Source organism: Cebus imitator, unplaced genomic scaffold (genome assembly GCF_001604975.1).
Source record: "Cebus imitator isolate Cc_AM_T3 unplaced genomic scaffold, Cebus_imitator-1.0 Scaffold25, whole genome shotgun sequence".
Classification (NCBI taxonomy): Eukaryota; Metazoa; Chordata; class Mammalia; order Primates; family Cebidae; genus Cebus; species Cebus imitator.
Window position 1 is genome coordinate 1,616,120 of NW_016107340.1, and position 17,530 is coordinate 1,633,649.

Genomic DNA, 17,530 nt, shown 5'->3' on the forward strand with positions numbered 1-17,530 from the left:
ATTGGGACGATTTTAAAAGGCTATATGTCATTACAGAATAAGCACCAAATAAGTATTTTCATCCTTAATGTCACACATGGAGGCATCTCATAACAATGGAAAGAGCCCTAGGCTTTCAAGTCAGACTTACTAGAGTCTTGCTGGGCAAGCTTGCTAAGTTGCCTAAGCTCTTTGAGCCTGGCTTGAGGATGATGCTTCTTTCCTATAGGGTTCTTGTGAGAAACTGAGAGTAAGAACCAGAAGCCCATCTCTGAAATATGATAGATTCTTAATGATCATTGGTGTCCTTCCTCCTAAGCTACATGTTTATCCCTTTCTCCCTGTTAGAATTATCTACACTACTTTCCAAGCACATTAAAATCATTTTGTATAACTGTAATTCAGCACTTTTAAAAATGAGAATCTCTAATAAAGACAGTAGTAAAATAATCCTACAATAAATCTCATTCTTTACAATCAGTGAGTCCTGTAAAAAAAACACCAGAGTGGTAGGAAACTAGCCTTCTTGTTGTGATTATTACTGTACCCTTCCATGAAGTAACTTCTGCCACCAGAATGTAAAGTCCACATACAACTGCTCTTGTGAACGTTTGTTTTCCTATGGCCAAAACGTATATTAGATTAAGATCGGTGAACAGATGTTAATTGGTTTTATTTTGCATTATAGTTGGTTAGAATTGTATTTGCTATTAACTTACAAAATTTATTGACTATATTCTCCTTGATTTTTAGAGTGATGGGAAGTATTAAATGTATTCCTTGAATATCTGGCAATTAGTAGGTCACTGTGAAGAAGCTTCATTAAAAAGTCACAACAATTTTATGTGGCATGTGTCTGTACCACACGTTCTCTTCCCTGTATAGGCACTGGGTGGTACAGCCCTGTGGTTCCAGGTTTAACACTTAGTGGGGCATTTGTACCCTGGCGTGTATTGGAAGCCAGCGGACAGCCTCTCTGCTGAGCTTACCATTGATTACTTAGGCTTGTATTTGTGTCTGTGTCATTATTGGTAAAATCTATAGTCTTCTTTGGAAGGAATAAATTCAACAGTCTAAACACTCATAGGGAATTGATGAGAAATAATATTTAATATACTCTGAAAATCTCTGAGTTCTTTATTCATGTAATGAGATTGGATGTGGGTTATTTGGATTATTAACCAGAAGCTTAAGTCAAGCCCTTGCTGTTATGATCAAGTGTTTACTTTGTCTTTGTTTTCCAGGGCCAGCCAGGGGACCAGGCTCCTCTCTTTGCTGCACAAGCACGGCCCTCCCCTCAGCTCCCTCAGTATCCAGGGCTGCAGCAAGCACAGGTACCCACATTTGCTTTGTAGGTACTGACAGGATTTTCAACACTCTTTGTTGGAAGAGGGAAATTTAGTAAATAGAATATATCAACTTCCTCTGGGGTCTAGAACTTGGTTATTTCTTTTACTTACAGATTATAATTGACATTTTGAAACAGCATTATCAGGATTGTTGAGCAAGTCTTAGGATTGATTAGGGAGCATAAAACATTCTAGAAAATCCTTTAAAAATATAAATTTAAACCTTTTATTAGTGATGATTGTAGATATTGAAATACTTAACAATCCCAGAGTTATTTCTTTTATGTTATGATGTATGATGATGTAATTCAGTTTTGAAGTGGTCATATTTGGGCTGAGCTCAGTGGCTCATGTCTATAATCTGCACTTTGGGAGGCCGAGGTGAGAGGATTTCTTGAGCCTAGGAATTTGAAACCAGCCTGGGCAACATAGTGAGACCCAATCTCTACAAAAGAAAACAAAAATTAAAAAATTAGTCAGGTGTGGTAATATGCACCTATAGTCCCAGCTGCAAGGGAGGCTGAAGTGGAGGACTGCTTGAGCCTGGGAGGTTAAGTTGCAGTAAGCTCTGATCAGACCACTGCACTCTAGCCTTGGGCAACAGAGCAAAACCCCATCTCAATAAATAAATAAATAAAGAGTCATATTCAAAGATAGCATCAATGAGGAATCATGGTAGAATAAGAAAATAATGGGCCTTGGAATCAGACTTTGACACAGTTCCTGGCAACTTACTAGCTGTGTGCCACTGTGTAAGTTACCCATTCTGAGTTTTGGTTTCCTTCTCTGTAAAATAGAGATGAAGGGTGTGAAGGATTTAAGACAACCTATGGAACTAACATAGTGGCTGATACACAATATAATGCAAACCTTGAGCTACTTTTACTAATAATTTTGTTATTTCTGTATTTGTATACTCTCACCCTATCCCTCTGGGAATCAGGAATGCAGAGATGTTGACAAGATTGTTAGTTGGTTTGGCAATTCATTCTCTGTCCACAGCTGAAAGAGAAGCCCAGATTGGCCTACACAGGCACTGAGCCCTTCAGCCTGGATCCATTCATGCTGCCTGCTGGAAGTTCATTATCCATTTCTCTCTGTTCCAAGTCAGATGCATTAAACTACCTGAAAATACGATGCTTTGAGGATTTGAAGAGCAATGTTGTTCTACTTTAATTAGCGTTGAGTTCTATAAATTGTACCTAGTGATCCAACAGAACCTCAGGTTTCTCTTTTTTATAAGGTGACAATATTCAAAGAACTAGGTACTTGTATATTAATATTGATTAGGAAAGTTAAGTGTTCACATTACTGGTAGAGTGCTGAACTAGGTCTCATTAGTACTAGAAGATAATGAACAGTTACCAGTTGTACCCTTCCTAGCTAAGGTATTAATAGTTTTTTGGCACAGTTTTGGAACTGGTTAGTTACTACACACACACAATCAGACTGTGACTACCTGAAGAGGTGTAGTTATATGTTGGGAAAGTATATTTCATTATTTCAATTTACAGTGAGCATGGGTAGCTTTTCTGACTAATTTTGGAGATGATGTTAATGATTCTTGGGATCTGTTGAACATTGATGTCATCTGTGCACTGAAGGTATGGATGCTTGCCTGATTATTCCTTTATGGAAACATGCTCTTTTCTCAAAATAAGCAGCTGATCTTAAAAGCCAGTTGAACTAAATGAGGATTCATTTTTTTTTTAAGTTGACATTTCTGGTGAATCATTACACAGCCAGATCATTCTGTGGCTTTTCTGGCCAGATTCCCTGCATCCAGGGTAGTCCTCCTCAAATTCTGAGTTATGAGAACCTTTGAAAACAGTGAATTTCAGGGGAGTCTTCATGGGTTTGTTTTTGCCCCATATTTTGTAGTGATGGGAAAGCTGGGTATTAATTGAAACACTGACTTCTTTCCTTGTGCCTGCATGCAGACCATGCCCCAGGGCTATACAATGTACGGGACTCAGATGCCTTTGCAGCAGACATCGCAGCAGCAGGCTGGCAGCGTGGTCCTGTCTCCCAGCTATAACTCCAGAGCCTATCCGGCTGCACATTCCAACCCTGTGCTAATGGAAAGACTCAGACAGATTCAGCAGCAGCCGAGTGGCTACGTTCAGCAGCAGGCCTCGCCGTACCTGCAGCCCCTGACTGGCTCTCAGAGGTGATACATGTAGAAATGATGATGGCAATAGGGAACAGTCACATTCTTGGGCTTCTTATGCTTATAGAGCATGGTACTTTATCACTGTTTTTATGAGCTTGCATATTTGCAAATAATTTGCATTCTGTGGTCTTATTTTTAATAGTATCCAGATAGTGGTTCAAAATAAAGAATGCTCCATCTTGTTTATTTCATTAAAGATCTTTACGGTTTTAACTCATCTTCCATGATATGAGTATATAACAGTCTGTAAATGATACTACTGTGTTTGCTTCAGTGTTTTTTTTCCTCTCCTCTTTTAAAAATTCTCTGAACATATCTAACAGAGAAAACTCTTGATTATTGTTAGAAATGCTAGAATTTGTTGATAGGAGCAGTAAAATTTATGATTGTGATACTAATTGTGCGTGGTACATATGAGAATTTTGTTTTAACTTAGTTTCTACCTTTTCCACCTCAGAGATGTTTGGCAAAACAGGATTATGATAGACTTTTTTCTGTTCTTGTTTAATTAGATTTCTTAGAGCATATAACTGCACTGTCTGTTAAAGTAGTTGCCAACCATCTTTGGCTATTTAAATTTAGACTGTTTAAAATTAAATTAAAAATATAGTTCCTCAGTCACACTAGTCACATTTCAAGTGTTCAGTAGTAGCCAAGTATGGCCAGCAGGGCTAGCTTCAATGGTGTGTGACGTGTGCTGTGTTTAGAAGGGCCTGTGTTTACAAATGCTTCATGCTTAGATTAATGCTTTGCAGTTTCTCTGTGGAGATTCTTACTAAATTTTAATCAGGGGGTCTTGTGTTTTTGTTATGCACTGAGACCCAAAAATTGTATAGTTCGTCCTCGTGGCTAGTAGCTATCTTACTGGACAGTGCAGAGAGAAAACACTGCAATCATCCCAGAAAGTTCTGTTGGATAGTATTTTCTTAGAAGAAATAAGAGAAATAAGTATCATGCCAAACGTGGCAATCTAGTGGATAGCAGCACAGCTTCCATCTATGGCCATCAATGGCTACGTGATGACGCCAAGTAATCACTCTTTGGGAAATTGGCAAGGTTGATGGTAACACACTTGAGAACACATTATTATTTCGGATAATAATTTGGAAAATGTGCATTGTATGTACTATTTTTATAATAAATAGCCACATGGCATGGCCCACAAACTTGAACTTCAAAGCCCAAAAGTTCTGGATTCAAATCCCACCTGTGCCATTTGCTTTGTAAGTAACCTTAGTAAGTTACCTCTAGCTCTGTTTTTTCATTTTTGAAGTAGGAATAACAAAACTGCTGACCTTAAAGGGCCCTCTGGTGAGGAGTAAATGAAGTAACACATTTCAGACCTTTAGTACAGTGCCTGCTTCAAAGCAAATGCCCAATTACTATTCCTCATTCTTGAAAACTGTTAAATGTTTAAAAAGTAATTCATTGCATGACTGCAATTTTACCTTAAGTCGTGCTTGCTGTCCTGTTTCAAGTGGTCGCATCCATCATTTTAACCACTGGGCTTTAGTCTGTTTGAATTGTGCAAGGGATTATCGAGCACTGATTGTCTTTGGCGGTATATGTAATGTGCTGGTAGGACTGATTAAAAGTTTGACATTATGCTTGGATCTGAACCAAGTTGCATTATTCTTTGCCAGACTGAACCATCAGGCTCTACAGCAGAGCCCTCTGGTGGGCGGGGGAATTGATGCTGTCCTGACTTCTGCACATCCAAACCTTCCCTCCGTGCCCCTGCCTCAGGATCCCATGAGACCCAGACAGCCGCAAGTTCGACAGCAGCAGAGAATCCTCCAGGTACGGGGGCAGGGAGATGAGGGCAATGCTGTCACACTTCAGACAGTGCAAATACGCAACAGTCATAAAAAATGAAAAACACTTCAGATTTAAATTGCCAAATTCCAAGGAGCCCTGTCTATTTGATGCTAGGAACTACATTGGTACAATGTAGTTCCAACTTGACTAGAATTCTTTTTTCTCTGTGTGTCTACCAGATTATTGAAAGAAGAGTAAGTTGTGTAGAACATTCTTCCCATTTCACAAAGGTTTGGGAGGGCAGATGGATGACTTTAATACAGTTAGCTTTAGCTTAACTGTTTTAAGTAGGAGTCATGCAAATTTTTAAAAAGTTTCATAAATGTGAAAACAAAAAACTTAGCCACCCAGAGCTTTCGTCAGATTCCTAGAGCATTCTACAATCTAAAAACATTTCTGTAACACCTCTGGTCTCATAAGGCTGTGAAATGAAACGAACATAGACTATTTCAAAGGGATATTACATCTTGTCTCCATTAGAATCCAGAGAACTGTCATTCACTGATTTGATGTACGTTTTAAGTCACTTAGATAAAGGGTTCTTCCCCTTGATACAATTTTTTCAGAGACGAAGGCTCCTTCTGTCACCCAGGCTGGAGTGCAGTGGTGCGATCTTGGCTCACTGCAACCTCCACCTCCTGGATTCAAGTGATTCTCCTGCCTCAGCCTCCTGAGTAGCTGTGATTACAGGCACCTGCCACCAGGCCTGGCTAATTTTTTTGTGCTTTTAGTAGAGACGAGGTTTTGCCATGTTGGCCAGGCTGCTCTCAAACTCCTGACCTCCAGTGATCCATCCCTCTTGGCCTCTTAAAGTACTGGAATTACAGGCGTGAGCCACCTTGCCCAGCCTCCTTGATACATTCTTGTTTCTCACTTGCTTATTTAAAAAATACAGCCCATTATGTTTACCTGTGTCATTTGTCTTTATTTAACAAGCTTGTCCTATGCTTTGAATTGGAGATTTCCTAAGGAGACTATACAGTGGGCTCTAATCTAATCAAGTCCAACTTGAGATGCACTCTTATGTACTGCTAAGAACAGAACACCAAAAATGAGGAGTCTAGTAGAGCTGGAGTGCCCAGGGGCTGTTCTCTCTGTGAGGTCAGTGAGAAGTAAACCTGCCATGCAGAAAGGGACAGGAAGGAGCATGGATATCTTATCCTTGACACTGGATAGAGGGGAAAAACAAATATATCCCCTGAACATTTGAACCGTAAGCTCGGGTAGATTTGAGTCTTGATTTCATTGTGAGACACAAAATACTGATTGTTAGTTCCCAGGTGACAGGCAAAAGCCAACACATCCCCTGGAACTGGGCTTTCCAATTGTAAGATGCCATTAGTAGTAAGATGTCATTAGTTGCATCCCAATTTGTGGCCTGTTAAAATGCTTTTTAAAAAAAGTTATATCACAAAATTTAAAACATATGGTCACTGATTAGGAGAGTATGGCCTACAGATAGCAATCCCAATCATTGTATAGATGTTGTCTCCAATGGTAAAAGCCCCCTACTCCTGTTTTGTCATGGAAATATGTCTCTCTTAAATATGTAGAAGGGGTTAAATAAGAATATTCAGGTAAAGTACTTGTTTGATAATTTTACGATTAATGTTATGAATAATATTATCATTAATATAACTATTAGTACTCATTTTCTTAAATCATTTTTTCCAAGTTCTGAGGCTGTGTTTCAGAATTTTTTAAGATTGATAATTTATATTTTGCTCTATTTTAGAATTTCTCATTTCCAAATCACTGAGGAAAGTTATACCACATTATTTGTTTACTTACCAGTTTTAAATCTTATGCTGGTGTTTTTCAAGGCTGCAAATATGGAAAGCCTTTTTTTATTGGACCACATGTACATTTTACCCTAATTAGCATAATATGTCCTGGTAATTTTTTCATTACCAACACATTATTCCCTAGAGATGAGTGATTTGCTTCTACATCAGAATTATACTTCTTTTTTGGTGACTGGCTACTTCTGTAAAGGAAAACGTTAGTGATGAAGTTGAGTTAATTTTTTTTAGAAGAGCTTCTAGAGGGCTAACTGGTGGATGATATTGTAATCATTGTGATTTTGGTTCAACCTGGATTGTTCTTGTTGGGATCATGCTACCCAGACCTCTGCTAGGATTCCACATCCATGAGCATTGTCACTTAGTGAGAAATGCTGTATAACAATAGCTATTTGTTACTTGGCTGTAAAGAAGACCAATAATTTAGGGGATAGTATGCAAACCAAGTTGGAAAAGTGCCAAAGATGAAAAGATGACATCCTGTCATCATCATCAGGATGAAGTATTTGGGTGGGGGAAATTTTAAAGGTCACTGAGACAAAACAACTATTAATATTTTTCTGTCCTCTGTGTCCCACCTGGTGGCTGTCTAGTCTGTGTTGCTTCTGTGACTTGGAAGCACTTTTCAAGAGCTGTGTATTTGAGCCAACCCTGTTACTGACATGATTTCTGAACTTATGCTGTAAATTATGCCAGAAGGTCTCATGATGGCTAGTCTGCATCTTCCTTTTGGAAAAAAAACCCAAAAGAATTCTGCCAGATATCATAAGAAATGAGATTACCACTGAGCAGTCCCTGTCCAACTTGTAGTGTAAGGAGGGATAAGACATGTAGAAGGACAAATGACACGAAAGGAATTAAAACAGTAGGCAGAAAGGATGGCCCCAGACAGTGCAGTGTGGTATAGACAGCAACACTGACTGCCACAGGAAGAGATCCGTGGGGTTGGGGTGGTCCTAGAAGGCTTCATGGATGAGCAGTTTTAGGTCTTGCCCTCAAAAGGATGAATGAGGTTCAGCAAGGTAAAGATGGAGGAGGCAGGTATATATTGTTTTTACTACAGCATAAAAGTTAGATAAAAGGTATATGGGGAAAACAGATTCAGAAATGCTGTTGTTATCTTCTTCCTGTTAAGCGTACAACCTTTTTACCCTCTTTCCAGATGCAGCAGCCCCAGCAGCCCCAGCCTCAGCAGCCTCCCCAACCCCAGCAGTCCTCGCAGCCCCAGAGTCAGACCCTTGGTCTCCAAGCAATGCAGTCCCAGCAGCCCTTGGTAAGACATGTAAGGTTTCTTCTTTAAAAGCAGGTTGCATTCTTCATGTTCATAAGATTGTTAAGAACTGACATAGCCTAAATATGCTCTAGTAATTTTTTCCTAGAACTTTACCAGGATTTTGTTGTCACTGTAGTTGGTATATTTGTTTTCATATAAAGATACAAGTTAATATTTGGGATTCAGTAGGTTATACCATTATTCTTCTTCAAAAATCTTTGGACTATTGCACAGACAAAAATTTTTACATCATCTTTTTTTCCTAAACAATGTTAAAATGATGATTTATTATGTATGTTTAAAAGATTATCTTACTGTGCTTTGATTTTTGCTATAATCTTAAAAACCATGGGTGTGCCTTCTGAAATATTATCTGTTATCTTCAATAAGAAATTGTTTTTCAGTTGGCACTTGCTGCAAGAATTTTCCTATAACTCACAGTCGTATAGTTCACTTCTCTAGCTTCATAGATCACATTTGGAAATGTCATATGCAAAGCCATCAGAGTCTTCTAAATCTCAGTCATTTACAACAGCATTTACTTTTGCAGTGCCATATTCCTGTTTTATTAGTTACTTTTTCTAAATTGTGATCTGACTGTATTTGCTTAAATAAATGTATTTTTCAAAGAAGCATTTTACCACTACCATCTGTAATTATATCACTTGCCATATATTGGAAATAACTGTGAAAGTAAATACAAAGAGAATTTAGAAAGGAATCTCTGTTTAAGTGAGTGATGTGAATTGCGTGAATGAGCCCAACTATGATGAGCTGGCTTACCGCACGTGTCTCACACTTGGGGAAATTCTAGTGTAGACTGCCTTCAGCACCCAATTTTTAAACTGGATGGTTTCACAATTTGTAGTAAAGGGGGAACAATATGGTGTAGTGATAGTACATTAGGAGGGATCAGAGTAGAGTTAGTTAGGTGGTTAAAGAACCATGTCCAGGCCAGGCGTGGTGGCTCATGCCTGTAATTCCGGCACTTTAGGAGTTTGAAGAGGGCAGATCACTTGATATCAGGAGTTCAAGACCAGCCTGACCAACATGGAGAAACCCATCTCTACTAAAACGACAAAATTAGCTGGGCATGGTGGCGGGTGCCTGTAATTCCAGCTACTTGGGAGGCTGAGGCAGGAGAGTTGCTTGAACCCAGGAGGCAGAGGCTGCAGTGAGCCAAGATCGTGCCATTGCACTCCAGCCTGGGCAACAAGAGTAAAACTCCATCTCAAAAAGAAAAAAGAACTGTGTCTAAATTGGATTGACCAGAACATGGTCAACTGGAATAGGGCATCCATAGTACATTTAACAAACCTCTGCCCTTTCTATGATGGAAGAGGTCTGGTATAATCATCCTGCCACCAAGTAGCTGGCTGATCACCCTGGGGAATGGTACCATGTCAAGGGCTCAGTGTTGGTCTCTGCTGCAGGCGAATTGGGTACTCACTGCTGCCAGGTCAGCCTTTGTGAGTGAAGTCCATGTTGCTGAGCCCATGAATAACCTCCATCCCTGCCACCATGGCCACTTTGTTCTTGGCCCCATTGGGTGATGACAGGGGTGGCTAGGGAAAGAGGCTGAGTGGTATCCATGGAATGGGTCATCCTATCCACTTGATTTTCAAATCCTCCTCTGCTGAGGTCACCTGTTGGTGAGCACTCACATGGGATACAAATATCTTCACAGTTTTTGACCACTCAGAGAGGTCCATCCACATACCTCTTCCCCATATTTCTTTGTTACCAATTTTCCAATCATGCTGCTTCTTGTGCTTTACTGTGTTTTGTATGTTTGTTTTTGGAGACAGAGTCTTGCTCTCTTGCCCAGGCTGGAGTGTAGTGGTGCAATCTCGGCTCACTGCAACCTCCACCTCCTGGGTTCAAGCAGTTCTTGTGCCTCAGCCTCTCAAGAAGCTGGGATTACAAGCACACACTACCACACTTGGCTAAGTTTTGTATTTTTAGTAGAGATGGGGTTTCACCATGTTGGCTAGGCTGGTTCCAAACTCCTGACCTCAAGTGATCCACCTGCCTGGGCCTCCCACAGTGCTGGGATTATAGATATGAGCCACCATGCCTGGCAAGAAAAATTTAGATTTCTTATTTATATTTTATATTATTTATATTCTGGTATTTTTCTTAATAGTTCCACTAAGGTGCATTATATGTATTATAAATATGTTTATATTTTATAAACATCTCCAGCAGATTCAATTCTTGGTACTAGCCAAAGCTCTCCATTCTTTGCTTGTTTCTTTGCTAGAGAAGAGGGTGGTAAGGTAGCTATTGAAGATAAGTAAACACCTGCCTCTTTTGGGGTTCTGATTCATGCCGTATCAAAAGCAGAAGTGGTAATGGTAACACAGTGCCACACATCTCATGACTTGTCCTACTGCTATCTGGTGACATTCACAGTTGAAGTCAATAAATGCTTTCTTTTTAGGGTAGTGCAAAAGTCATTGCTGTCATGGTATGTGTGGCAGAGACCAGCACCCTGCCAGATGTTATAGAGCATGCCAGTGAAACATCACTTCCTGCCACTAGAGGACTTAGAATCTTAGGAAATGGCGCAATGGCAGCACTGCCTGTGGAAAGTAGCGTATGGTTCCTGAATTTTTGAAAGAAGTGCTAGAGGCATTATATTCATGTGCTAGAGTGTCCTAACAAAGTACACAAACTAGATGTCTTCAGCAACAGAAGCTGTCTGTTTTGGAGGTCAGAAGCCCAATATTAAGGTGTCAGCAGGGTTGGTTCCCTCTGAGGGCTGTGAGAGAAAATCTGCTTCATGTCTGTCCTCCAGCTTCTGGGGGCTTGCTGAGACTCTTTGGCCCTCCTCGGCCCATAGAAATAGCACCATGAGCTTTGCCTTCACCTTCACAGGCATTCTGCCTGTGCATATACACATGTCCAAATTTCTACTTTTTATAAGGACACCAGTCATAATGGAGTAGATCCCACCTTAATTACCTAATTTCAACTTGATTGCCACTGTAAAGATCCTGTTTCTAAATAAGGTCACATTTTGAGGTACTGGGTGTTAGGACTCCAACATGTCTTTTTTAGGGGACATAATTCAACCTAAATAATAACAGGTCAGAGGTGAGAGAAGTTTGGGAAGCCTAGACAGAGGAGGCTGAATGTGGCAGACATTAAAGGCAGTAGGATTTGATTATTTGCTTTTTGACTACTTTGTTCATCTCTTTGCTTGCTGTTGGTGTCAGCTGAGATGTGTGGGCTGATGATCATCTGTTGGTTTGGGCTGTAAGAAATGATTTTAAAAACTTGTAGAAGTTAATAACTTGTAAAAGGTGACTTAGGACAGAAATTGGTGCTTCTTTAAAATGTATCAACAGAAAACAGAGTTTTTCCATGAAAAGAGCAAGACAGACTGAAAAGCCTATGCTTACAAATTAAATCTGGTCCCGGCTTAATATCGATGCCTGTGTTGTCATTTGCCTCCTTAAGTTGCTTGTCTTCCGGGAAGGAAAAACATCTGGAAATAAAGACATGGGTGCCCTTGCGAGGAAAATATATTTGGCATGTCTAGTTTTGGCCTAAATTATGTTTCTTGACTAGAAAAATATTTTTAATGCTTATGTGTTGTTATGATTATATTAAACTCTTAACTAAATACATTGACAGACCACGGTCTTTAAAGCTACTTCCAGCGTTAAGAAAATAATGTTGACACCTCCTTACTGCATCATTTCATCTTAAACTCAGGTTGTCACAGTTTGGTGACTTAAAAAATATGCTAACAGAAAGATTTAAAAAGTTGGCTTTTTATATCAATGGAGCCTTGTGTCAATTTCATATTATGTTGAATATTTACCTTTTAAAAATATGCATAATGGTAGCAGTTGTTACTTAAACAATTATATTAAATTTTAGTCAGTAATCACTATGAAATTGTCCTCCAGTCTTCCTCGAGAAATTAATTTGTTCCTTTCAGAGAAATTGAGAAATTTTTTTAGACTGCCTCTGGAATTGGGAAGTAGCATGTACAGATAATAATACTACTCTCCTTTTGAAGTGGGAGAAATTAGGTCCAGAGAACATTGAAGAATTGCCTTCCTTTGCATGAATTTGGAATATTTTTTTTTCTTTTGGAAGGAAAAGGAGAAGTAATATTTATAGAAGGAAGTTGGGGCAGAAATATCGGGAGATTTCTGGTAACTGGATAGCCAATATATTTGATATAGTACTTTTTTCTCACTAAACTGTGTATAGATTTAAAAAGATGACTCTATGCAAGTTACTAGTTACCTTGAAAATAAACACAACAAATTCTGAAACACATCAGCTGCTAGGCCTGTGTGAGAGTGTGGACTGAGAGTGTGCCACCCTGTGCGAGTGGTGATGTGGCTGAGTGCAGGTGCAGGTTTTTCCCAGGTGCTCAGTGGAGGCCCCTGTCCATTGTTGTTCCTTCCACTGCTGCTTGTTCAGATGGAGGCCCGTGCTTCATTCATCGGAGGAATCTGTCTGTGGACTCTGTCAGTTGGTAGTGCAGTTTTAAAATAAATGTTGCTTTGCTGCTTTGTTCTTTTGCTAACAAATGGAGTGATCACAGCAAAAACCTCATAACTGTCATGAGAGCAGGGATGTAGTTTACTCACTCTTGTGCCCTTGGAACCCAGAAAATTGCCTGGGTTTTGATAAATATTTGCTGAATGACTCATTTGTTGGATGTCAAAGCAATGAAAAAAACCTTTGTTAAAATCACACATTATCCATCAGAAAGGGAAAACATCAAAAGGCAAGGTGTCCAAATGTCTGAGCATCATTAAGTCCGTCACCGAATCAGTCCTGCAGCTGATTTTGTCAGTGTATGGTTCTGCTGACAGGGCAAGCTCAGGTTTTGAGACAAAAAATATTTAAATGATGTTTATTTAAATAGAAATTACCAATTAGTAGCACATTTTGCCTATGCTGTGACTGAGTAGAAGAAGTAAATTGAATAAAATAGGAATTTAGAGATCAGTCAGAATACATTTCTAAGGCTGGGTGTGGTGGCTCACACCTGTAATCCCAGCACTTTGGGAGGCTGAGGCAGGTGGATCACAAGGTCAAGAGATTGAGACCATCCTGGCCAACATGGTGAAACCCCATCTCTACTAAAAATACAAAAATTAGTCAGGTGTGGTGGTGTGTGCCCATAGTCTCAGCTACTTGGGAGGCTAAGGCAGGAGAATCGCTTGAACCCAGGAGGCAGAGGTTACAGTGAGCTGAGATTGCACCACTGCATTCCAGTTTGGTGACAGAGCAAGATTCTGTCTCAAAAAAAAAAAAATACATTTTTAAAATTTTAATTTATTTTAGAGATAGAGTCTTGCTCTCTCAGCCAGGCTGGGGTGCAGTGGTGTGATCATGGCTCACTGCAGTCTCAAACTCTTGGGCTCAGGTGATCCTTCCACCTCAGCCTCCCAAGTAGCTGGGAACTATAGTAAATATGTTATTTTTGTTTTAAGTTCAGGAAAGAATGCTATTTCCTGGAGAGTGGTTATGCCATGTTGATTAGTTATACCTAACTGACATTATTAAGCTGAGTATTTGGTCTTGCGGTTACAGCAGGAGCATGGCACAGCTTCTGCCCCTGAGAATTAAAAATCCAGAGTCCTAGAGAGAGAAGCAATTATCATGTTAAACCATGTTTGATAATAGAGGTATTTACACAGTACTAAGGGTACAAAAGCAGTGATTCATTCTTTAAGTGTGTGAGGGAATGGATGATAACTTAGCTGATCTTTGAAGGATGAGTAGATTTATAGGAAGGGTAGAGTGAAAAGAAGTGGGGAGGAAGTGTATTCCAGGAGAAGGCGTGAACATCTGCAAAGGCACAGAGGGGAGAGATCATCTTCTGTGTGGATAAAGGCCAAAAAAATCTTTCCCACTTCATTTGTCACATTTGAATAGGGAAGGCAAAACATAGATTATGGTTTTGGGGACCTCTAGTAAATCTCACTGAACCTATTTATTGACCTGTTTGGGTAAATTAAAAATTCAATTCCCATCCCAGTGACGATTCCAAAATCTCATCAAGCACCTGAACCACCTGGAGGAGCCATTTTAAAATTCAGATTTCTAGCACATTAGCTAAAGAAATACTAATTCAGGAAGTCTAGAGAGGAGTCCCAAGAGGATAATACTTTAAATTTCCCCCAGTGATTTTACGCTAACTCAGCACAAAATCATACAGGGTTCAGTACTTCACAGGAGGAGTTCAGTTGCTTGAACTGAAATGCTCAGAAGTGAGTCTTCTGTAGGGTGTTGGAGGCAGCCCTTGTTCCCTGGTGGCAGGTGCTCCAGAGCCCAGAGAAATTGTATGTGGGGCCTGTTGCCTGTGCATGTACAGGTGAAAGCAAGTTAAAATTAGTATCCAGAGGTCTTGAGAGGAAGCAGGTGTGGTAAAACACTGTAACTGAGAAGATTGTATATATATACCATGCCTTTCTGGTCAGTTTAAGGAATTTGGCCAAATTTCTTGGCCTCAGAAATTCTTCATGTTCAAAAATTTTTGCAGACCCAAAGATCTTTAGTTTATCTATCAATATTTACCATGTTAGAAATCAAAACAAATATTTGTTAATATTACTAAATATTATGTTTAGTACTTTAAAATAAACTCATGTTACTGAAGTAACATGCTTTTATGAAAAATCGCCATATTTTTTCAAAATAAAGTTATATGAGAATGACATGGTTTTACTTTTTATTTGAGACAGGGTCTCACTTTGTTACCCAGGCTGGAATGCAGTGGTACCATCATGGCTCACTGCAGCCTTGACCTCCTGGGCTCAAGTGATCCTCCCACATCAGCCTCCCAAGTAGCTGAAACTACAGGCATGCACCACCATGCCTGGCTAATTTTCATAATTTTTTGTAGAGTCAGGGATTTGCCATGTTGCCCAGGCTGGTCTCAAACTCCCAGGCTCAAGCTAGCTATCTGTTCACTTCAGAGTGCTGGGATTACAGGCATGACTCACTGTGCCTAGCCTGTTTATATTTTTGAAAATTTCTTTAATGTCTGGTTTAATAGAAAACATTTGATTTATTGTAATATTGTATGTAGGCTCTGGAAAGCTGTACTGTACATGCATGAGAAAATAAGAGTGAAAAAAGCAAATAATGTCTTAGTATTATTTTGAAAACAATTTTGACCTTGCAGGTAACTTGATAGAGTCTTGGGGACCTCTCCCAGGAATCCCTGGATCACAATTTGAGGCCCTCTGACTACGTACTACCTCTTAGGCCACCCTCAGTTCACCTCCCATTCCCCAACACACACATGCCACGCACACATGTGTACAGGAGCTTCCTAGGGTATACCTAGTTACTGCCTAGGCTCTGCAAAATATAGTATCTGAGGCAACCACAGTGTTTTATTCTGTAAATATTCTATATGAAGCAGGCTTTAGATGAACATAAAGAAGGCAGCTATGTGTTTGTTGAATGAATAAATGTTGACTCATCATGCACCATGTACCCCAATATGCTGTTCAGTCAGCTTAGACATCTTTATAGCCAGCCTTTTAGAATCTAATTTGTTCCAAATAAGTTAATATTTGGAAGCTGATATTTTCAATCATGGTTAGGCTTGAGAGGAACGGGTAGTTGGTCAAATGGTCCAAAGTTTCATTTAGACAGGAAGAATAAATTTTGGTGATTTATTTTTTAGCAAGGTAACTGTAGTTAATAATAATATATATTCCAGAATTGCTAAAAGTAGATTTTAAATGTGTTCACCATAGTGAAATGATAAGTCTGTAAGATGATAGATGTAGTAGATATAGGACATTTTCTAGGGGCAGTAGTGTTAACTAGTCAGAAGTGAACAGCAAAATTTGACATGTACTCTCATTAGTGGCAAAAGCTGACCTGAATAGACATGAGGCTCTTTTCATTTTTCCTACCTGATATAACTATTCCAGCTGGGGATGATGGCACACTCACGGACTGCCTCTAATCCCAGTGGGACAAGAAGGGGAGAGAGATGTGGAGTGTACCTGACCCCATAATCAAGCATATTACAGTAATGTATTATGCTTGATTATGAGTGCTGTCGTACGTTTTGCCTGGTCTATGTGTTAGGAATGTTTCTTAGTAAACTGCATATGTTTAGATTCCAAAGCACATATCTGTCTTAAGGACTTTGGATAAGAGATTGAGGACAGTTACAGCTGCGTCAGGATTAAATATGCTAATATGCACATAGAATATCTGGAACAGTACCTGGCACATAGTACAATATAAGGTTTTGTTAAATAAATAGGATAATTTCCCCAAGTAAGCATAGAAACTATTGAATAGAAAAGAATACTTACTTTACTGACATTTTCACATAAATGAAAGATTGATTTTTATTTTTTCCTCTTGAGTTAGGCAATGGGAAAAAGTGGCAAGCTGCTGTTTCTCTAATTTGTATTGGGGAAAATAGAAATGTTGGTGAAGGAAATAGTTCATTAGTTTTGTGGATCCGTCTTGTTATTAGGAAAGTTGTGGGCAGAGTCCCAAATGAGCCCAACTCCTAGGGCGCCACTCTGCCTCACCAGATACTTTTCTCCAATTCGTGCAAGGCACAGCCTGTAGTACTTGAACAAATCTTCCAATCAGGGAGCTTTCATTTTGCCAATGAAAATACTTTATATTAATAGTATGATACTCATGAGCTACCTGGTGAAGGGTGAGATAACAAGGATCTTTGAACTGCTGAGCTACCATCTGGAGTGTGGAGTTTTTCACTGGGGCTCTTGAAATAAATGGCAACTAATAACCTGGAGCGTGGGTTCTTGAATGGATGGAGTACTTTAGGTATTCACATATTCACCAGATGTACAAGAGAGTAGGTGAAAATTAATCCACACATACTGGTCATGGCCCTTTTTTCACGAAGTATTGAGAAGTACTTTACAGTCTGTCTGGCCCTGCGAGTTAGTCTCTGTTCTTGTCTGTGATTGGCACCATGGAATGATTTCTATCCTTTCTCCTGTCGCCATTACAGTTTCCCAGGCAAGGCTTGCAGCAGACCCAGCAGCAGCAGCAGACGGCTGCCTTGGTACGGCAGCTCCAGAAGCAGCTTTCCAGTAAGTAGACCTGTGTGTCACGGAACAGATGGCTCCTGGGAAATTAAAAATAAGCC

The 17,530-nt window shown here is 39.6% G+C and overlaps 1 protein-coding gene across 5 annotated transcripts in view; it reads left to right on the top strand.

Annotated features, from left to right (window-relative positions):
* MED12L (mediator complex subunit 12L) overlaps positions 1–17,530 on the top strand; it is a 363,255-nt gene that overhangs the window by 341,611 nt on the left and 4,114 nt on the right. For all 5 annotated transcript variants that reach the window (XM_037736428.1, XM_017522838.2, XM_037736429.1 and 2 more), the window contains 5 exons: positions 1,224–1,313; positions 3,269–3,498; positions 5,145–5,301; positions 8,284–8,394; positions 17,393–17,474. In XM_037736428.1, the coding sequence (XP_037592356.1) occupies positions 1,224–1,313; positions 3,269–3,498; positions 5,145–5,301; positions 8,284–8,394; positions 17,393–17,474 (670 nt within the window). The remainder of the gene's footprint in view (positions 1–1,223; positions 1,314–3,268; positions 3,499–5,144; positions 5,302–8,283; positions 8,395–17,392; positions 17,475–17,530) is intronic.